Consider the following 22,994-nt stretch of genomic DNA (forward strand, 5'->3'; position numbering starts at 1 on the left):
AGTGTGGATGTGTTTCAATAAATCTTTATTTAAAAGAAAAAAACACGTCCAATTTGGCTCCCAGAATGTAGTTTGCTGACTGGGATTTAGGATATGATTCCTTTAAGTAACTAAGGCCCTTTGGAAACAAAGGCAGATGACCAACATTCATAAAACATATGCAGAACAATCATTGAGAAAATGAAGAAGAAGGAAATAGACCAAACCTACAGGCTAAAAATTGTAACAATTATTGATCACTGAGTCCCTGAGAAGTTTCTGGTATCACAGGCAAAGGAAAAAGTATTGTACTTATAGAGCTCTTGTTATCAGAAAGGAGTGATTTTGCCAATTTCTAAAACAGACAAAGATCTTCTTGGCGAGGAATTCTCACATGAGGCCTTACATAGGCAATGCCGTGTGATATCCCTGACAACAGTTTTACAACAAATGTGTAAACACTTTGCAAAATAGTTGTGTTTCATAAAGCTCATGAAACTGCTCAATAAAAGAAGTCAAATCTTAAAAGTGAAAGAACTTAGATTATTAGGCATAAAACATGCAGTTATGTGGACATATTAAAGTTTCTCTCTCACCCAGGAATTTTTAATAGCAGCTTTATTTAATACCCTCTAATTTTTTTTTAAAGATTTATTTATTTATTTATACAAGCACTGGGTACAGTCAGAAGCGCGGGAGGGTAAGAGAATTCACCAGAGCCAGAGTGGGGAGCAGAACAGGCAGAAGGACCAAAGTACACTGCTGAGGGGAGCAGCAGGCGTGGCAGGAGAGGTCTGCGCGCCATGTGGGACCCTCACCGGAGGCCGGGGATCGAACCGGCGCTGCAGAGGCTGCGTGCAGTTTCGCAGTCAGGCGCTCAACTGCTGCGCCACCAGAGAGGCCCTAATGCCCTCTAATTTTTGCATGAGATCAGAGAACTGGAAGATTCTATAGATATATATGCATATATATCCCATTCCTTGTATCTATAAATATATGGATATAAATACGTATCTCCTCTCTTTCTTTCATCATTCCCAGGAGTTCACAAGTTCTAGAAAGTTCTGATCCTAACAAAGGTTCCTGGGCAACTTTATGAGAGTTCATTAGAAACACAGAATAAGGGCCTCCCCGGTGGCACAGCAGGTTGACTGCAGTGCTATGATGCTGTCTGCAGCCTCTGCAGTGCGGGTTCGATTCCTGGCCAGCCAGGGAGATACCCACATGGCACAGCAGACCTCTCCTGTTTTGCCCGCTGCTCCCCTCAGCAGTGTATTTTGGTCCATCTGCCTGGTCTGCTCCTGTCTCTGTCTCTGGTGAATTCTCTCACCTTCCCGCACCTCTGGCCTGTTCTTGTATACATACAATTAAAAAATTTAAAAAAATCTTTAAAAAAAAAAGAGAGAAGAAAATATTGAATCATGTGCTACATTAAAAAAAAAAAAAGAAACAGAAGAAAGAAGCTGACTATTACAGGACAAAGACTACCCACGTTTATGAACAAAATTCACTTGTTTTTCCCAAACTGTATCAATGTTGCAAGACCTTCACATCAAGGTTAGTTTTTCTAATTGTATCAAAAAGAGAAGAAGAAAGGTTAACTTTTCTGTCTCTCTCCACCTGGAATGAGGTCTTAAGGCTGGGGACTCTGGTCATTTCAATGTGCTCTCTCCCATATCTGGCAGGGCTTTTATACAGTAAGGGCTCAGTAAACATCTTTTGAGTGACTGAAGGACATAGTCTGTTTCCTATTAATAAAAACTGCAATCAAGTTAGTCAAAGAACTCTGAAACCAAAAAAAAAAAAAATACATACATACAAAGTGTATTTTCTTAACTTTCTCCTTATGTATTTCACAGAGAGCCTCTTTAAAGGGTGACAGAATAGATTAATTACCTAAACACTGTATTTGAATGAAAGAATGCAAGAAAGTTAGGGAATGTCAAGAAGAGACACATAAAAGAGGAAGTAAGAGGAAGGGTAAGAACATCTTGGAGAAAGAATCATAGGTAAGAAACATAGGGTAACAGGCATATTTACTAAAAGAAATATTCAAATGTTGGGATGGAAAGCAATTACAGTTATTTTATCTAATTGGCCAGGGGAAACTGTTGGAAAAGTGGCCTTCTGGATTATAACTCAGTTCCTGAGTAGACTGGGATTTAGGACATGGATTACTTCAGATTTAGTTTATTTTACTATGAGGAGAGAATGCCCTTGACTCATAAAGGGAAGACAGTTAATATTTATTTATTCATTCATTCTACTGGTTATACGAATGTGCTGAGTGGAGTTCTTAGATGTTAGAGATACAAACATGTTCAAAATGGGCAAAGGCTTCAACTCTGTGGCACCTAAATTCTTGCAGAGAGAGAGATAATAAAGAAGTGATTATATAATATAAATTCACACATTGGTAAGATCTACAAAGAAGAAAGAAGACAGGGTTCAGAGAATGACATGAAGGAAGAAGGCTTTGGGTAAGCTGGCAAGGAAGGTTTCTCTGATAGGGGATATGGCAAGAAAAGTCATACTCCTTGAATAAATTCTGTCCTCTGGAGCAGTTTCAGATGAGACTGGGCACATTCAGGATGGTATAGCTGTAGATTGGAGCAATTTCAAATGAATCTAAATCCCTTCTATTCAACAGCTCTTTGAATTTTGAAGGCAACTAGTTTCTTTTTTTTTTTTAAGATTTATTTATTTATGCGTACAAGAGCTGGGGTTCAGGCCAGAGATGTGGGGGGTGAGAAGATTCACCAGAGACAGGCAGATTGACGGAAGTACACTGCTGAGGGGAGCAGCGGGTAAGTCAAGAGAGTTCTGCTACACCATGTGGGTATTTCCCTGGCTGGCCGGGGATCTCGTGCTGCAGAGGCTGCGGACAGCTTCATAGGTTGTGTCTTAATCCCTTGCGCCACCAGGGAGGCCCTCTTTTCAAAGCAAACATCTATGGATCACCCACTGTCGCCTCTTAAAAGACACTTCAGAAGACTCATGTCTTTATCTGTGCTTTTAGGATAGAATCTGTACTTCTGGCCCAGAACCAGACCAATACCCCTGCAAGGCTGGGTTGGTTCTAATCAAAGCTGTACTATCAAATCCTTTGATTTGGACACGCCACTTCTTATAATGTTTCTCTAATCACATTATAAGAATCATGTGATCATAGATAATATAGATTCATTTTCAGTTTTTGTACAAGAACAGCCCTCAGTCTTATTTCCCATGAAATGTCATCAACTTAAGTCTCTTCCCATTCTACACATGTGCAGTTGGAATTCACATCCTTTTTCAAGGGAGCACTGATGACAGAATGTGAATGGAAACAGTGAAGAGAAAACAATTAGAAGAGTAACAGCTCATTTTGCAAAGGTAATAGAAATTGCATTAAATTTGTATAACTGTTTTGATACTTACTAAAATAAAACCATGTTAAAGACTGAAATACAAGCCATAAGTTTAAGTTATAATAAATACTAGTATAAGACATTTTTACGTGTGTGTGTGTGTGTGTGTGTGTGTGTGTACCCCCTCTGCCAATGGGCCTTCTTCCTATTCTTGTAATAACCTAACCTGTCAGTGACTGAGTAGAGTGTCTCTACAGAGCATATATGGTTTCATAGATTTTAGGTCTGGACAATTCATACCAATTTCAATGACCATCCCTGGGAGACTTCATTGTTGAAATGTCAAAGGTAAGTTTAGAAACATAAGTACATTTCCAAACACTTGACCCCTTTGGCTTACAGATCTGGGAGACAAAGGTTGTCTTGTGGGGGGAAAAAGTGTGGAAAATAAATAAAATCTATAGAACTGTAAGAAAAAGTGGACCCAGATGGACCTGGGGAATAAAAGGTAACCACTGAAAATCTTGTACATGGGCAATAATCTTTTCTGTGTTGTTCATTCACATTATTGCCCACATAGAGAGCTTGAGATTCCCATAATTCACCTTACCTTCCACTTTTGTATAGGGTTTCCACTGGTAGAACCATCCTCGGAAGGGTTTGCCATTATATTCTGCACACTGCTGGGCTCGAAAATCCAAGCTATTTTCATGACAAGGGTTAATGTTACAAAGCTGATAAACACGGCTGGATCCTGGACAGAATTTCCCACCATACTGAGGCCTGAAGACAAAATGAAAGAACTTCAATGCTAGTCATGAAAGGACTCATTCTTAGCCACAGGTGTGAGTACATGGAATGACAAAATGGATGAGTACTGTCACTCACAGCATTTATGGTTTATTATAAGAACAAATATATGTCACATATGCCTCACAATGTCTCTTATTGTTTCCCTGGCAGGCATACCTAATCAATCAGGGACGTTTTTTCTTTTCTTATTTTTGTTTTTTGCAGAACCCAACATGCCCTCAACATCTTTTTCAACACAGCCCTTAGGTAGTCACTATCATTGTTCATTAATTGGAATTGGTCTGTTAGAGCAACCTTATTTTCCTTCTGTGATCCAATTTTTACATTCTTACCATTTCCATAAAACTGGTAAAAGCATATTCTTGACCCTCATTGTCTCAAGTGCAAATAAATCTATAAATACACTTACACGTTCTTATTCATCTAGGACGTGTATTTGTGTGCTATACACACAAGCACATACGCCCTGGTATTGGCATCAAAGCTCTTCACTTGCAGACCAACCTACTCTCAAGCTTTTCTTCTTTCTGCAGACACTCTCACCATCTTCCTATAGTTTGTCATGCATGTGCTACTATGCAGAAGGTCAGGACACTGAAGAAAAAGAGTACAAAGCCAATGTGCCCCATTCTCCAATCCAGCCTCATCAGTTATTGAGCTGGTATTTGGATTATTGTCAGACTCTGGTATGTCTTATTCTGATTGATTCTAAACTCTGAGGAAAAACAGTCCTGTTTTCATCTGAATAATAATTTCTTAACTTTGTAGGTGGCCTACTCTATTCCTGTCAAACACAATAGGACAAAGATTTCCAGAGGAGGGAATCCCATTGGAATAAAAAGAATTCAATCTAATGGCAGGCTCTTTAAGATTTTGAAGGTAGACTACAAAAACCACAAAGCAAAATACAGAAAAAAGGAGCACAAATCACACCGAAAATGACCAACATTGTTTCAGTGTTTTCTAAAAATACAAATGTGAAACATATAAATTAAAAAAATTGTAAATAAACTTTATCGACACAACATGGGCTTGTAACATTGTAAAATTCTGAGATGTACAACATTATGATTCTACTTCTGTATACACTACATTATGATCACCCCAAAAGTCTACTTTTCCATCGACAACCATACTGTTTCCCCATTTTACCCAACCCCCAGCCCTTGTCCCCTTTGATATCTTCTCTATATGTTAATATACTTTTGTTTTGTTTGTTTACTTGCTTTATTTCTTCATCAACATGAGTGAAATCATACATTGTTTGTCTTTCTCAATCTGACTTGTTTCACTTTAGCATAATCCCCTCAGGGTACATCTGTGCTGTTGCAAATGGCAGCATATCTTTTTTCATAACTCAGTAGTATTCCACAGTATGGATATACCACATCTTCTTTATTTATTCATCAGTGGGCACTAAGGATGTTTTCATGTAAATTTGTAAATAATGCTGCAATGAACATGGAGATGCATATACCTTTTTGGAGTGTATTTTTGCTTTCTTCATCTTAATGCCTAGAAATGGAATAGTTACATCATATGGTATTACTCTTCTAAATTGTTTCTCACAGTGGCTGTACCAGTCTACATGCCCATCAATAGTGCATGAGTTTGCTTTACTCTACAATCTCTCCAATACTTGTTGCTTCTTGTCTTTTTGATAATAATCATTCTAACACCAATAATGTCTTATCCAGCTTACTCCAGGCACAAAGCAATTCCCTCTTTTCATTCACACATTTTTGTAGTTTTCTCCATAGTCTAAAACCCAATGATGGATCGTCTTGTACAAAAGCTCAATGCAAACACATAACATGAAAGGAGGCTCCAGGTTAATAAATTCATGTGATTAAAATGCCTTGTCTCTTTAGGAAGCACAAGAATGCTATAAAACACCCCCGGATTTGCTTCAGCATTTTTTATCAAATCCTCCTATAACTGCATACTAAAATGGATTCAACAGAAACGGGAAATGTCACACTGCCAGATTGAGATTTTTATGCTATTTCAAAACATTTTGGAGCAACTACTTAAACATTCAGCAGACATTGTGCGAGCTCAAACCCCTGAAGACTTCTTAAATCATGTTCTAAAAAGCATTTAGAAAAAACTTTCAAGTGTCATCTGAGATCCTTACTATTCCTGGTTGTCTTTACAAGGTATATTGAAAATTTTCTCAGTGAGAATTTCTGTCAGAGATTTTACAAATAATTCTCATTTAGACTGTTCAAATTCAATAAAACGAGAGAAAACCACATGTCACTTTTTCAACTCAGACATTATGACATGGAAATGACCTCAAAACTCACACAGCCATTGCTCATTTGATAGAGACGTGAGCAATGCCTGGGCAAGCATGCAAAGCTTGCTCTATAAAGATCACAATTAGAAAGACACAGAGCTGAGCTCTTACCTTTGGATTTCTAGGATTCTTCTATCCTACCTTGGCTAAATCTGCCTGAGCCAGGCAAGGAGGAGGAAAAGGAAGTCACCAAGGCTAGGGAGCTGGCTTCTAAAAAATGGGGAACATCTGGCTTTAAATCTCCTTTGCCTCTTCCCAGTTTATCTTTAAGCAATTTTATTTAACCTCCCACTCTGTAAAATGTGAACAGTTCTGATGATTGCAATGTGTGAAAAGAATTGAGGGCAGAGTCTAGGGCAGAGTTAGCACAAATAAATTCTGTTTTAAAAGGTGTTCTATTTTTCATGAGTGGTAAGAATTTAGACTTTACCACCAAATCTTCCAGGTTAACATTTTTCTGTATCTTTGAAAATGACTATTAACATAAATTAACAGAATTTTTTACCACGCTGCCCCTTGGTATAAGAGCAAAAATAAAATATAGCCAGAAGAAATGTCTAGGCAGAAGATTTTGTCTTTATATTAGGCTACTATAAAATATACCCATATTTGCTTCTGAGTAATTTATTAGGTCCTGACTACCAATCTTAAAATGCTGGCTGGCTGGCTGGCTGGCTAATATTTCAGAGACTCAGGTTATTTTATATATATAAATATATGTAAAATAAAATATATAATGTGTACAATGCATACAAATATATAATATAATGAATGTAGAATGCATATCTTATATATAATATACATAATGTATAATATAAAAATATTCAACATGTAATATATAGCATAAACACATATAACATACATATATATATACACTATAAATATATTTAATACATACATGATATCTATATAATATATAAATACATAATGTATGACATAAAATAAATATGTAATATATAATGACATAAAATATATATTATAACCTATATATAACAATATATAGGTATGTGTATATAATACACAATAATATATATGCATATATTATATGTATAAGTACAAAAATACAAAACATATGTATAACAAAAATATGTAAAAATCCCTGGCCTCTTCACAGACTTTCTCAATAAGATCATGCAAGGGGGAAGATCCAGAAATCAGTGTTTCTTTAAAGACATTTGGTGATACTGATAATCAGCAGAGCCTGGAAATTACTGGGTGGAAAATGGGCCAGAGATATGATTCAATTATTATTCTGGTGTTATGAGACTAGTTTTATAGCATTCTTTTTCAGGAGAGTTCTTTTAAGGGCATTTTAGAATGCCTTGGTCCCTTTAATTTTCATTTCAATATTTTAATATTGAATTTTAGCATTTTAATGACACTACTCATTTTCTTGAGTAGAGTTTATAGGCATTTCAGCAAGCTGTTCCACAGACTAGTAATAGAATATTAGGGAGCCAGAAAAATTATCAAAGGGCTCTTGGTCAGGCTGTGCCACTGCCAGGTTGTGACCTGCGCATGGGCTGCTGCTCTGAATGGCTGCTCCTGCCCTCCTGGATGTGCACTCGCAGAGGACACAGAGAAGGTTACACACTGCAGCCCATGTATCTCTTCTAACCTGACTGGGAGCTGACGCTTGCAGAAGTGTTTCTGAGAAGGTTCCTGAGCAGAGCAGGCCTTCATAGAAAATCGGACTTCAGCCAATTAAAAATGTCTGCCTAAGACGTGGGAAAAAAAGAAGGGCTGTATGTGCCTTTCAGAAAACCAGAATCAGATAACCTTTAAACTCTTTTGAAACTGAAAGACAGTACAAATCCAAGAATCAGCCAGGAATAATTCAGTTTTGATGAAACAAAATATGTTCTGGGAAAGCCATCACGATGGGAAATAAAAAGCTCACACTGCTTTTCACATGAAACAAAATGCAAAGAGTTAGGCTGAGTGATGAGAACAGACCAAATGCTTAAACTGAAGAAAGGAATCAGGAACTTGAAATAGGAAGGAAAAAGCCAGTTTTTCCTACAACAATGTAAAATCACAACAGAGAACAACTAATTCAATTGTCTTGGGATAGTTGATCATTTACTTGTTTTATCTCTGACTTCATGCATAATTAAAGTAAACACTATCCTGATTAACCTTAATCTTGTTTAAAATGAGAAAACCGTACCAACTGGAACTACCTTAGTGATTAATTCTTTTATTAGGCATCTCTAAAATTACAGTATGGTATTTCCATGAACAGTGCTCTATTATAATGAGAGTGCTCAACCCTGAAGATATGAGAGAGATTTTAATTTAAATCTCAGGGGTGTCATTCATGCACTTTACCAGCAGAGTTATTAAATTAGGTAATCTCTTTGTTTCTTGGGAAAATATCGAGATTGTAAAATGTTGTGATGTATGATAACCAGAGCCATGAAATATGCTGCAAAAATGAAAACTAATATAATCATTCTAATGATTCTATCCAAGACATGGGTTACTCTCAAAGTGTGAGGAGGGTGTTTTTAATAATCCAGTACAGGTTGTAAAGGCATCACAAGCCTCCTATCATCATACCTAGTGACTGGGTCTCATTACTGCCCCCCTACAGGACACCTGTGGCAACGTCTGGAATGAGGGTCACAGCCTGGAGGTTGGGGGGAGAGGGAGTCATCTACTGGTATCCAGTGGGTGCTACCACCCATCTTGCCAGGGACAGGACAATCCCCCACCACAAAAAATCCTCCAGCCTAAAAACTCGGTAGTGTCGAAGTTGAGAATTCCTGGATTAGCCCGAGATATCCCAAAAAAGGGTGTAACAAACCATGGCCAGAGGATGTCCCAACACTTCCCCTATATTTTGGAACAAATTAGACTGTTTATCCATCTCAGACTGCTGACTCAGATAAAATACCAGTTTTCTCTTAAAATTTCTTTTTGCTCATTTCATTATTTGTTGTAATTCTCGTTTTACCAAACATTTATGCAATGCTCACGATGTGCCAGGCACTTTTTTTAAAGCACTTTACACATAGTGACTCAAGTTGAGGGAGGGAGTGTCATTATCCCATTTTTAACATATGAGGAATCTAGAGTAGGGAGAGAAAAGACAGGCCAGGAGGCAAATCCAGGTTGTTTTGGGATTAACAGTCTGTATTCTTCATGTTTAGGCTATGAAACACTGAAATGGTGTTGAAAAACTCAACCTACTGCTTCCCCAGGTCTAATCACTGCTTCCTCAGCATTTTCCAAAGTCCAATCTCATCAGCAAGGCCTCTCCCTGCTCCTTCTCAGGGTTGACCCTCTGTTACCCTGTGATCCTGGTGAGTGTTGGATAAAGATGATGAAAACCACATGGGTCCCAGTACCTTCTGCTCAAGGCCCATTAGATGCTTCTTGTGTACTTACCTAGTGTACAGATTCAATTCCTAACCCTCCCAAATCTTTGGGGCTGTGCGTTATTTTCTCCATTTTTACACACAAACCTAAGTCAAAGTCAGTAGCAGACCAAAGATTTGGAGTCCTATTCCCATCTCTAAAACCTGAGTGTTTCTACATCACTATGTCAATCAAGAAGTACATCTCTCAGGTGCTTCTTAAGTGGGAATTAAAGCAGATGAAAGTATCAGCATTCAGTCTCCCAGGATGACCAGGGGGTGACTGGCAATGAACACGGTGCAATTTCAAGCCATTGAACTGTGTTTCATTTCATTTTGCTTTGAAAGGAGGTTGAATTGTTGTCAGTATTTCCAAAAATTGGGAACTTTTCCACATGACTTTTTTTTGGATTTCTGTTTTCTCCTGGAAAATCAGGCAGATCTGTCAGCACGTGCTGATGTGCATTCCTGGGAGGCAAACATCAGCACATTGTCTGCAGTTCATCAGCTCTACAGACACACGTGTCCCACCAGCCAAGCTTCTCAGTTCTACAACACCAGGCATGAGGTTGCGGGATGATGTGGGCTCCAGTTTAGATTCAGAAAATGGTTCCAGCTATTGCTCCATCCCTCGACTATCACAGCCACACTGAGAATCACTCCTTCACAGGTTTTGGTTTCTGTCCACCATACCTTTTCCAGAGCAGCAGCTCTTAGCTGCACACAGGAAAACCCTAGTGATTACTATTCACTGCAGGAATGACAGGCCACTCTAAACAGGGCAGCAGCAGAACAAAAAGACAAAAGCCAAACCCAACCCAGCATGTTACCTGCTGAAGGTTAACATCTTATAAGCACCAACTGTGGGCAGGAGCCTTACTTGGGGTTATTGCAGTGTCTCTCCTGATACTTGACTCCTCCACCACAAGTTCGGGAACATTCTGACCACTTCGACCAGGGGGACCACTGGCCATGGATGGGCCGGGGCCCATGCTCCCCAAGCTTCACACACTGGCCTTGCCGACACCACTGTGAAAAGAACATGCAACACATTTCCTGTCAGAGGCCACCTTGGGAAAGCTGAATGAGAGGCAAACACCTACCTGTGAACAAGAAAAACCAGTCTGCAGGCAAAGGGGAAAACAAAGGACCCAAAGGACTGGTGGGAGAATTCTTTTGCTGCCTGCATTTATAAACATCAAGTTCCGCTTTGACCATGTGCAATTTCTGAGACTGACATCTCAAATCTGTCACCCACAGGCAGAGCATCAGATACTCAGGCACCCCAAGAGCACCCGGAGTCAGCACAGACACCACACCAGAGACTTCCCCTGTTGCTCAGAAACAGCCCTGCTTAAAGGACAATTTGGAGAATGAGTGTTCTTTGATCACGGAATTTACTGATCTGAATAATGATCTCATCTTAAAAAGAGATATAAAGATGTACATTTATTCCAAACCATGCCCTGGAAAGCATTTCTCATGAAACTGAGTAACTTTCAGTCTAAGCAAATTGTGCTCTCAGAGTTCGCCCTTTGCCTTATTTTTCTTTTTCTTGTGTATGTGCCCCTAGGTCTGATGCTGAGCTGAGTGTCTTGTCTGAATCAGCTCTGGTCTCTCATGTGCCAATGACTGGCTCAAGCTTGGGCAGAAGTGTTTGCTGTGCTAACTGTTCTGTGCTACTTCTCCACTGGAAAACATTCCAGGCTTCCCTGGTCATCTCTGTCCTTGGGGCTGCATGAGCCTTTGGTGGTGGTTATTTTTTCATCTGTGGTGCTTTTATTATGAGCAAGTTCTGCATGACTTAGCACACTTTCCTAAAAGCCTCTGCAATTAGATCCAAAGACTTTGGGTTTGGACTGTGCCAGGCTCAGCCGAGGAATTAGGGTTTGGTTAAAGAATTATGGGGAGGTTGTCTGACTTTCAGATCTTCACTTGGCTTCAAGTGAAGCCACTTGGTGATGCATTTGGCTTCGTGGCTGTTTATTATGAGGCTAGTGTGCTTTGTCTAGGTCGAGATACTGCTTCCTTTCTTCAAGTTCTTGCCATGTGCTGATTAATTCTTCTGTTTCTGATTTTTCTTTTCCAAGAATTAATTGCCATTTCAGAGCTTGCACGAAATCATATAACCTTGTTGAGAACTTTTAAGAGGAAGGCAATCAGTCATTTGTGGATTCTGTCTACCCTAAGCATGAATCTGGATCTCTGGGACCAGGAAATCTCTGGGACTCTTTTGCCCTTAGCTCAGTGGTGGAGACAAAGTGACAATAACAGCAACAGCCAGCAGCTAGAACAACAGCCAACAACAAGAACAATAGCCAACAGGAACAATAGCCAACAAGAATAGGCAACAACAATAAAAATAGACAACAAAAAGAAAAGCCAACAACAATGAAAATAGCCAGCAACAACAGACAACAAGAGCAATAGCCAGCATCAACAACAGTAGCAGCAACAGTAGTTACAGTTTATGAAAAGTTGCTTTTTATGTGCCAAAATCGGTGCAGGTAGGGGACAGGTTGAGAAGGGGAACTTCACGTATAGCAGCTAATAAAATCCTTGCCAGGATTATAGTTAATGGTTAATAATGATTTTCTGGGTGAGAGAAACTTAGCAAAGAAATACTCACTTGCCTAGAGTCAAAGAGTTGCTTGAATATCTACAACTACAGCTGAGACTAGATTTAAATAAACTCAATAGCCAAAGCTCTTCAAATACTTCTCAACTTGTAGACAAAGCACCTACCAATGTAGCTTCACTTGAGTCTAATTTCTTTGTCACAGATGTGGTTCTTACACATGTTCCAACCCTTCAGCTAAACTGACTTTCTTTTATTCCTGTTATCGTTGTAGGCTTGGGTAGATGGATGACAGATCATCTCCTCTGGTTTTCTCAATTAGCACAGAAATGAAGACTAAATAGAATATACGCACAGACATGCACAGTGCACACATCTGTATAAAGTTCTATATACACAACTCATGTGCATGGTTTTATCAGTCTACACATACATATTTCTTTTTTTTTAATTTTAATTTTTTATTTGCTTTTATCACACCCTGGCCATTAATTACAAGCAGCAATAGAAATATGTATACATATTACAAATATGTATATATATTTCTATATATACATGTATACATATTTCTATGTATACATATTTCTACATATTACAAATATGTATACATATTTCTATTGCTGTTTGTAATTAATGGCCAGGGTGTGATAAAAGCAAATAAAAAAAATTAAAATTAAAAAAAAAGAAATATGTATGTGTAGACTGATAAAACCATGCACACATACATATTTCTATTGCTGCTTGTAATTAATGGCCAGGGTGTGATAAAAGCACAGGGATTTCAAATGAAAATCACATTGCGTATTTGTGGTTCGACTATTATGGAAGGACCAGCAATTTGAAAGAGATGGGGAAGCATCCAGTCCAAACGAGCAAAACATGGAGCATTTACTACTCTGCAAGAGACCTCAAGTAAAACACTAGTAAGGTGAGGCCCTGACAACACTGGTGACAGCCAATCCCATCCACCAGGGAAGGAAGTCTTGGTTAATCCAAAATATGAATGCAGTGATAACTATACTGGAGTAATGATAGGCGGGACTTATCACCATGCTTTCTAATGGTGTTTTAAAACTGTGAGGTGGAGGAAATGGTACAAGAGCATCGATTTTCTAACTTCTGGTTTGATCTGTCTCAGATTAACTGAAATCTAATTCATTTTCGTTCCCATGGAATTAGATCCCAGGTGTATTTATGTAATAAATTCAGCCCTATAGTATTAATCACTTATTTTCCTTATTTATGCTATTAATTCTTTCTAATGTTTTCTCTTACATTGTTGCTTTCTTTTTTCTTTTTTTTTAAAGATTTATTTATACGAGAATTGGGGTACAGGCCAGAGAATTCACCAGAGACAGAGTGGGGAACAGAACAGGCAGACAGACTGAAAACACTGCTGAGGGGAGCAGTGGGCAAGACAGGAGAGGTCTGCAGCGCCATGTGGGTATCTCCTTGCCGGCCGGGAATCGAACCCATGCTGTAGAGGCTGCGGACAGCTTCACAGTGCTGCGCGCTCAACCCGCTACGCCAAAGGGGAGGCCCTTACATTGTTGCTTTCTTAAAGAAAAAAGTGTCCAGTAACTTAGTTGTAAGTTCTAAATTTTGATGCTTTGCAACTATGAAAGACTTCAAATGTGTTTCTATTTTCACTGACTTGATTAATTTTATCACTGTACTACAATACTCTTATGCACATTTGCAATGTGCATTCAGGGGCATCCTAAGACCCAAACACCTGGTTAAAAATTGCACCTAATAACTCCATTTAAAGAATGTTTTTCTTTAAGAAAGAGTTTAGAATGATGAGTCTTTTCCCCCTCCTTCTAAGGATTAATCTTTTAAGAGATACTGAGTTAACGCCTTAATACCAGAAAGTATTCTCTGAACACTCATTTGTTATTGCACCTGTATCTTTGCTTTTATTGAAAGTCTTTCTCTCTCAACTTTAATCTCAATTCCAATATCCATCTTGATATACCCACTCACTGGAGTTTATTCTAATGCATACCTAATCCCAAGAAGGATTAGGTTGGGGCCTTAACAGCAACTCCATCCTTAAAGAGAGTTACTGCTTCCTCACAATTTTCCCCCACTGGACTGTGAATTCTTAAAGAGGGAAAACTGAAGTTTATTTTTGTTTGTATCCGCAGAACCTCCTGGCCCTAATATCTAGCTAATAAATCAGTTATTGAGGAACAGAATTCACTTTTAATGACCAATTCTTCCAGACAGCTTTATGCTACCCTGAGAGAGTCAATGGCAGAGATCAAAAAACCCATATCCTCTTAGGTCTTCTCATCATTCACAGCTCCTCTATCAGTCCTTCAAAGAAATGCCCCAAGTCTGTATCATTTACTGGTACCTCAGCTGCACTACTGGGAAAGGAGAAGAAAAATGGGAACTAATGCTTCAGAGCTCTTCATTCAACACACAGAACTTCCCAGAAACTTCCATTCTGGAAATGGCTCTCAGAAGATGCTTGCTAGCAAACAGACTTCCTCATGCAACCCAGATGGGCATGCCAGTGATGGGTCATGTAAGGTAAGGAGAAGAAGTCTTGGTGTGGAGGCCCAATCTCTTTTTTTCTCTGAATGGGAATCTGTCCCAAGTGGCTTTATTATACTGAATTGAATTTAAAAAGCAATTTTTTTTTTGTTTTTGCATAGAAGAACTGGGGTACAGGCCAGAGGTGCAGGGGGTAAGAGGATTCACCAGAGACAGAGTGTGGAGCAGAACAGGCAGATTTATTGAAATACACTGCTAAGGGGAGCAGCAGGTGAGACAGGAGAGGTCTGCTGTGAAAAAGGCAAATGGTTTCTAAGGACAGCTACCAGCCCATTGAAATAGAAATATTTTTGACCCAAGCTTCTATCTATAACAGGAAAACAAAGGACAGAAAGAAAAAAAAAGATCTTAAGCAATTTGAGCCAGCTGAGTAATAATCAGCATTGGGTGTTTCTAGTAGCTGCTAGATACTACTAGTTAAAGAGAAGTCAGAAAACATATGCAACTGAGGCATTCCATTCTAAGTTCATGGAAGAAAAAGTCTGGGTTCTTGGCCTTATCAAGTTAGGAGAACTAAAAACTAACAAGTATGCAGTTTACCATACTCAAGCCACAGACGGTCCCTTCCGCTGCCGGCATAAACTTGGTCTCACACCTGTGGCCCACTCGGTGGCACCAAAGTGATTTGCAAATGTCCTGAAAGGAAAGAAGGGACTGGTAAGGGTGATGATCAATGGAGGCGTATCATAGGTTTGACATACAATTTTGTATTTTGAGTAGTCTGACGTGAGACAAGTGATCTGGGAAGTGGAGGTCACTGAAGTTGGTAGCAGCCAGATGCCCCATGTTAAGTGCTAGGAAAGCATGAGCAGGCAGTTTCTACACTACGGTCATAGTCTGTGTGGTTAGTGATGACTGGGAGGTAACTGTGAATTCAGAGAACACTGGATTTGAAACTAAAAGACCTGGCAGCATCATCCAGTGAAGCAGAGTAGGCTAAGACTACAATAAAGCACATCTACTTCAAATCCTGGTCCTGGCATTCCAGGTTGCATGCCCGATGGACACGTGACAGTAGCCTCAGAAGCTGCAATTTCCTCACCAGACAAACAGTAGTAAAATCATCACTTGCCTCTTAAGGTTATTCCCAAGGTTAAATGGTGTTCATGATCTGCCTATTACCTTCTTCATATATATAGTAACTTTCAAGCATTCTGATGATTCTCACACTAGAACTATGAAATAATTGACTGCAGTCAATGCCCCCCCCCCCAAAATGAGCTTGCTTCATCTCTGGAGCATGTATATATGTTAAGTTATAAAGCAAAGTAGAACTAAAGTTGCAGATGGCATTAAGGTGGCTAATCGGTTGACCTTGAGATGAGAAGACTATGTTAAGTTTCCCAGATGTGCCACCAGGTAATCCCGAGGGTCATTAATGGGGAAGAGGAAGACAGAGATAATCAGAGAGATGGGCAGCAGGTTGAGGAATTAGAAGGAGGTTGCTGGTTGTGAAGATGGAGGATGGAATGCCAGAAGCTTCTGGTAGCTGGAGAAGTTAACAAAATTGTTTCTCTTCTAGAGCCTCTCAAAGGAACACAACCTCACCTTGATTGTAATCTAGTTGACCTTATTTCAGACGTCTACCTCTAGAAGTGTATGAAAATAAGTTTGTGTTGTTTTAAGTCACTAAGTTTATGGAAATATATTACAACAGCCTTGCAAAATTTATACCGTGACCAACATCCTTTAATGGTAGACACTCAATTACAGTTACTGACTTTGTCAGTAGGTTCTTGGAAGTCAACATTTTTATCAAAATGATGTACAACAAAACCACGTCTATGAATAATGAGGTTTTGTTCAACATTGGCTGGATATTTTTCCCTCATCAATGTTATAACTCTGAATGTTGAATAAAAAGGTCATTATTCGAGGACCAGCTGATTTTTTGCATATAAGTTCATTTAGATGAGGTAACTGAGCATGCCACTGTCACTTTCAAAGCTATGAACACACAGGTGGTTAAGTGGCAGAGGCAAAAACTCAAGCTGGCCTGATTCCAGAGTCCAAGTTCATGACTGCTACTTTAGAACTGGATTTGCCACTGATAAATGCTGGAAAACTCTACACTTTCAGGCTTCCATTGCCTATCTGTAGAATAAAGGGACTGATATAGTTTCCTTCCAGGTCAAACAGCTGAATTTGCTATTCAGAATCACTGAAAGAATAACTAAGTCATGAGCTGCCAAAGAGGCCCCGTTTTGTTTGCCACATTCTACTGACTGAGGTAGAAATGGGGAACATAGATTCTGGGGAAAATATTAACAACCAGGGAGGAAACAAAATGATTTTTGTGGTTACCTGTTGTAACCCTGAGAATTCAATTAACCAGGCACCCAATTCCCCCAAGTGTTCCTGCTAATATAGATTTCATGGCTAAAAATTATGGCAAGCTCATGCTTAGAAATATTTCACACATGAAAAGTTTCCACAGGACTGAAAAAAAAAATAAACAGGGAAATCAGTGATATAGGCAGTGAGTCTGGTCTTGTAGACCTTAAAATTCTTCCCCCACCAAAAGAAATGGAAGGATGGTCATGACATCTTCTTGGGAAACACCAGCAGCAGCAGCAGTGCCTGACAGGGGCCATATATCTCCAAACAGCTCAGAAGACCCAATGTATAAATGTTCTCCATGGAAACAGGCCTGCCCCTGACATTGGTAGAAAGCATGGTGCGGCTTTCCAGTGAATTGTGTTCATGATCTCTTCCTGTATTATCTGCCCCTGGGTCCAAGGGGAACAGTTTAATATGGAAAAAGAACATTCTACATCAAAGTGGAGGGATGAGAGGTTACCACTGACACAATTAAAACCACTGATAGATAGGCTATCAAAATTAAATTGTTTTTCATCTTACAGCCAGGGCAAAGCCATAAGCCACATCAATAGCCTATGTGGTGGCCAATACAGTGACCGTAGGGCTGGACCAAAGCAAAAGACCCCTAGATTCCACCATCAATGCCAAGCTACAAGGCCAAGGAAAGGGAGCTGGAGAGGACCAGGAAAATCAAGCAAAACACAAAAACACAGGGATTTCAGAGTGAAATAAGACAGGCTATATGAACATGTTATTTCTTTTGTGGTGAAGTACAGAAGTCAAATGTAATTATAGCCAACTACATGCTTTGATGACCATGAAAGTCCTCTGAGAAAGCTCCTTTTCAAAGTAAACAAAAAATGGGAGTTTGCATTTTTTTGCTCATTCTTCCTTCTTTTTCTCCCTGGCATATTCAAGTAACTTTTCCTTATCTATAATTCCCTAGTGTTGGGTCATAATTTAAGGGAGAAAAAAATAACCACAGAGACTCCAGGGTCTCATGTTGCCTGGATGTGATTTTTAAAGGAAGAGTCTGCATGATGTATGTTATTTTGTTGTCACTTGTTGCCCACGATCTCCACTTGTGTTCTTAAGGATGGATGCCTGGCGCCAAGTGAAACCTGACATGCTGGTAATTTTTTTTAAAAATTTATTTATTTATTTATACAGGACCCGGGGTATAGGCCAGATGCATGGGAGGATGAGTGGATTCACCAGAGACAGAGCGGGGAACAGAACAGGCAGACTGATGAAATACACTGCTGAGGGGAGCAGCGGGGGAGACAGGAGAGATCTGCTGCGCCATGTGGGACCCTCACCTGCCAACCAGGATCGAACCGGTGCTGCAGAGGCTGCAGACAGCTTCACAGTGCTGCGTTCAACCATCTGCGACACCAGGGGAGGCCCCTGCTGGTTATGTTAATGGTACTTGCAAATCAAATTTTATAAAGCATCCCCAAACTAAACACCCCAAACCAAGTTCTTTATCTTCTGTCCACCCAAACCTGTTCCATGTTCAGTCTTCTCCAGGTCACTTTATAATACCCTGATACTTGCGGTTACTGAAGCCAAATATCCTATAGTCATCATTGAGATTCTTTCTTTGTCCCACGTTCCATGCAGAAATCTTCCACTAGATCAGGAAACTGCATTGGTTCTATCTTCAAAATATTTACAGAATCTGAACAGTCATTGCCACTTGCATTGCTACCATTTTGTTCCACTTCATTCATGGATTACTATTATATCCTCTTTACAAGCACTCCACTTCCACCTTGTCCATCCTTAGCTAGTTCATCCTTAGCATGGTAACTAAAATGGTAGGTATTGGACTGTCCGATACAGTAGCCACCAGAACATGTGGTATTTCAGTGTGAATTTAAATTAAAATTTCATTCATACTTCAAGTTCTCAATGGTCATCATATATGGTAAGTAGCTACTTATATAGGTTCTATATGGTGAGTGGCTGCCATATTGAATTCCATCATTACAGAGCATTCCATTGGACAGTACTGAGATAGAGTCTTTCAAGTCAACTCAGTGAGATCACAGGACTTTTCTGCTGAAGACCATGTAATGGCTTCTCATTTCGCTGGGAAAAAGTAAAAAGTCCTTGTATCACCTAACAAGCTACATATGATCAAGTCTCATTTCATCTTCTGACCAATGTCCTATGAGTGTATCACTTGCTCACTCTGCTCTGATAGCATTGGTTTCCGTGTTGATCCGCAAATGTTTCAAGCTTTCTCCAAACTTGGAGCAACTCCAAACTTACTACAAACTTCTCCAAACCTGCGTTTTATTCTATTTCCCCAACTGTCTGAACTGCTCTTTTGGAGCTCCTTCAAGTCTGCCTTAATTTCCCCTCCTGCCACATGTAATCAGCCACCGACCTAATCAGTTTCCTAATGTCCCTTATTCTATTCTACCTATGCTCTGCAATTCTGATCTTCCAATTTACTATATCACTAATTTTTAATGTCTATTGTGTATTGTCTGTCTCCCCCATTGGAAAGTCAATGTCACAAGGGTAGGTTATTTTGTTGTTTTTTTCTTTGATGTACCCCCAAGCCCTTAGAACAGGATGTGGTACAAAGTAGGGATTCATAAATACTTCCTAATAAATCCACACATGACTGAAAATTATTTATAATTGGAAAGTGTTCACTTGTAATAAAGACTTTGAAATCCTTAAGGAAGTTTTCAAGAATAAAAATATGAGGGTTTTTTTTGTAGCATAAAACCTGGTAGCACAAGGGGTTAAGACGCCAGCTATGAAGTTATTTGCAGCCACTGCAGCACGAGTTTGATCCCTGGCCAGTGAGCTACCCACATGGTGCAGCAGACCTCTCCTGACTTGCCCACTGCTCTCCTCAGCAGTGTATTTTAGTCAGTCTGCCTGTTCTGTTTCCCACTCTGTCTCTGGTGAATCCTCTTACCCCCTATGCCTCTGGCCTGTACCACAGTTCTTATATGCATAAATAAATAAAACTTTTTATTATAAAAAATGTTAAAGAATCTGGCACTTTTGATATGCAAAAAAAAAAAAAAATGGATGCTGCTAAGAATTTTCCCTAATAAATCCTACAGTTAATCACTGAGTATCTGTGGGCATATCAGATAAATGGTAGGCACTTTGAGATAGTATCTTCTGGAGCAAGAAATATAGATATCTTCTGGAGCAAGAATGTACAAGAAAGGTAGTAGCATGAGCTTACAAAAGTGGCGATTGAGCCCAGAGAAAAGAATGTTTAACCTCCTTGGGGAATCTTTACCAACAATAAGAAATAATTAGCTATTTGTCACATGGATGTCTAGGCTAGGAAACCTGTATACAAAGGTTCATACACATGACAGCAGGAAATGTTTGAAAAGCATACAAGGACATTAAAAGAATTGGGACCTAAGTCCCCAGTGTAGTAAGCAGATTATGAAGTCAGAGTGATTTAGACACCAAGCAGCGCCTCTTCATTTTCCATTCTTGTTCCCAATGTAAAACTCTTAAAGGAAAAAATGAGCCCATCCAATTACCTATGGCATGCCTTGTCCTTCAAAGGAAGTGCTCTCTGAGGTGATATGCCTGCAAATAGTCACTAGAATTCAAGTACCTTCATTTTTATTCCGTCTCAAATCCTGTTGTTGTGTCTATAAATGAAGGTTTACTGAGTTTCTGCTCTGTGACAGTAATTTTTCAGGTGACTGAGGCATACAGCAAAGACTGCTCAAGTCTCACTTAGTAAAATAACCACTGGAGGTGTTGATCAGAGCCTGGGACATGTTGGCCAACAGCATCCATTCACTTCTAAGTCAGGGAGCATTTAATAAGGGTGTAATCACCATGTTCTCCCCATTTGCTAGACAGGGAACTCTCTTAACACGTGGAGCCATCAGCCGGATCAACAACTCCTTTTCTGGGACACTTCAAAAGGCAACAGAGACCAGGCTTGAAATACCAAAGACAAAGAAAATGAAAGTTTGGGAAGAGGCATGGGAGATGAAAACTCGCCAGCCTCAGATGCTTTGGTGAGGAAGCCACTTTGCAAGAACAGGAGTGATGTGGTGCTGATGGTGTTGAGAGGGAGGGAGACAGCAAGAAGAAAACCTTGTTTTTCACTGAGTGGTGCCACTGACCCAAGGGATTCCTCCCTACAGATCCTAGGGAGGAGCTAACATTATCCTCCTCTGATGTGGACACAAAAGCTGGGAGTGCTTAAGTCATCTGCACAAGGCTCTGTGAAGTAAGCCCAGGTCTAACAACAAACCCAGATTGTGGTGTGTGTATGTGCAAACGGAAGGTTAATTCAGCAGTGTTCAACCTTTACCACACAGAAGAATCATCTTATTAAACCCTCATTAAAATATAGATTACCAGGTCCTCCTCCCCAAGTATCTTATTCCTCAGGCCTGAGAGGAGCCCCAAGCACCTCAATTTCTAACACTTTCCAGGTGATAATGACACAGGGCATCTGCTGGTTGGGGAGGATACTGAGAACAATAATAATAATAATAATAATAATAATTTTATTATATAATAATATTTCTATAATATAATAATAATTATTGTATCTATTATTATTATTATTATTATTATTATTATTATTATTATTTTGGTGTTTCTAGCCAGTAGGGAACCTGCCTTTCTAGGAGACACAGAGAACAAGGTGATAGGCAGTGAAGAAGTGAAAGTTAGAAAGGGAAAGTCATGATAGGACTATGAAGAACCTGAAAATAAACTTCATTCTTTTCCTGCATTGGATCTGTATCTGCTGCACTGTTTAGCCCAATAGAACGAATAGGTGATTTCAGTGTTTTGGAAATCCGTCCTAGGTAGGGCCTGTTGGGAATGATTTAAGATATTCAAAGCTGTAGCCATGGGTCCAGTTATAAACAGGATTAAGACTAATACCTAAAACTAGGCTGTGGGGGGAAAAGATACCACATTCAGGGCCCCAGCCCCCACAGCCCTAGCTTCTCTATGTCACCTCAGCAACATCACAAATGATCTTTCCCTGCCCTAAGACATTCTGATCTTTCTTCCTTTCCTCATTTTATTCTTCAAGTCTGGTATTTCCACTTCTCTCTGCTCTGCTTCTCAGGGAAGATCATCAGGCTGAGAACTGTGCAAAATGTCATGTGGTCCCATAAAGGTGTAGACTTTAAGAGTGGTCGTTTAAACTCTGCACAGGGCCTCCCTGGTGGTGCAGTTGGTTGAGCGCTGCACTGTGAAGCTGTCCGCAGCCTCTGCAGTGTGGGTTCAATCCTGGCCAGCCGGCAGAGAATCCCACATAGTGAAGCAGACCTCTCCTGTCTTGCCAGCTGCTACCCTCAGCAGTGTATTTCCTCAGTCTGCCTATTCTGTTCCCCATTCTGTCTCTGATGATCTCTCACCCTCCTGCACATCTGGCCTGTACCCTGATTCTTGTATAAATAAATAAATCTTTTAAAAAAATAAACTCTGCACATTGTTTGATATAGAAAGGTCACCTCAAAATTCTGGTTGTATGTATGACCCTAAAGGAATGATAGCAATTTTGGGGACCTCCTTTATACTTTTAGATGAGATGGGGTGCGTGCAGGGAGGTATAGCTATAGATCCTTTATACTTTTAAAGTAAACCAAACCCATTACCAATTGGACATTTACTGCATAGGATGTACTTACTAAATACTTGATTGCTGAATGAGTAAGCTAGTGAATCTTTCTAGAATAAAGCAAACAGGA

General features: G+C 39.6%; 1 protein-coding gene across 2 annotated transcripts in view; it reads right to left on the reverse strand.

Annotated features, from left to right (window-relative positions):
* The window catches only part of ADAMTS18 (ADAM metallopeptidase with thrombospondin type 1 motif 18), a 140,797-nt gene that overhangs the window by 36,649 nt on the left and 81,154 nt on the right, over nt 1-22,994 (reverse strand). For both annotated transcript variants that reach the window (XM_054697008.1, XM_037516191.2), the window contains 3 exons: nt 15,490-15,585; nt 10,687-10,835; nt 3,940-4,112 (listed from right to left, as the gene is read on the reverse strand). In XM_054697008.1, the coding sequence (XP_054552983.1) occupies nt 3,940-4,112; nt 10,687-10,835; nt 15,490-15,585 (418 nt within the window). The remainder of the gene's footprint in view (nt 1-3,939; nt 4,113-10,686; nt 10,836-15,489; nt 15,586-22,994) is intronic.

The sequence above is a fragment of the Talpa occidentalis genome, unplaced genomic scaffold, assembly GCF_014898055.3.
Source record: "Talpa occidentalis isolate TD23 unplaced genomic scaffold, MPIMG_talOcc4v2.1 talOcc4.17, whole genome shotgun sequence".
Classification (NCBI taxonomy): Eukaryota; Metazoa; Chordata; class Mammalia; order Eulipotyphla; family Talpidae; genus Talpa; species Talpa occidentalis.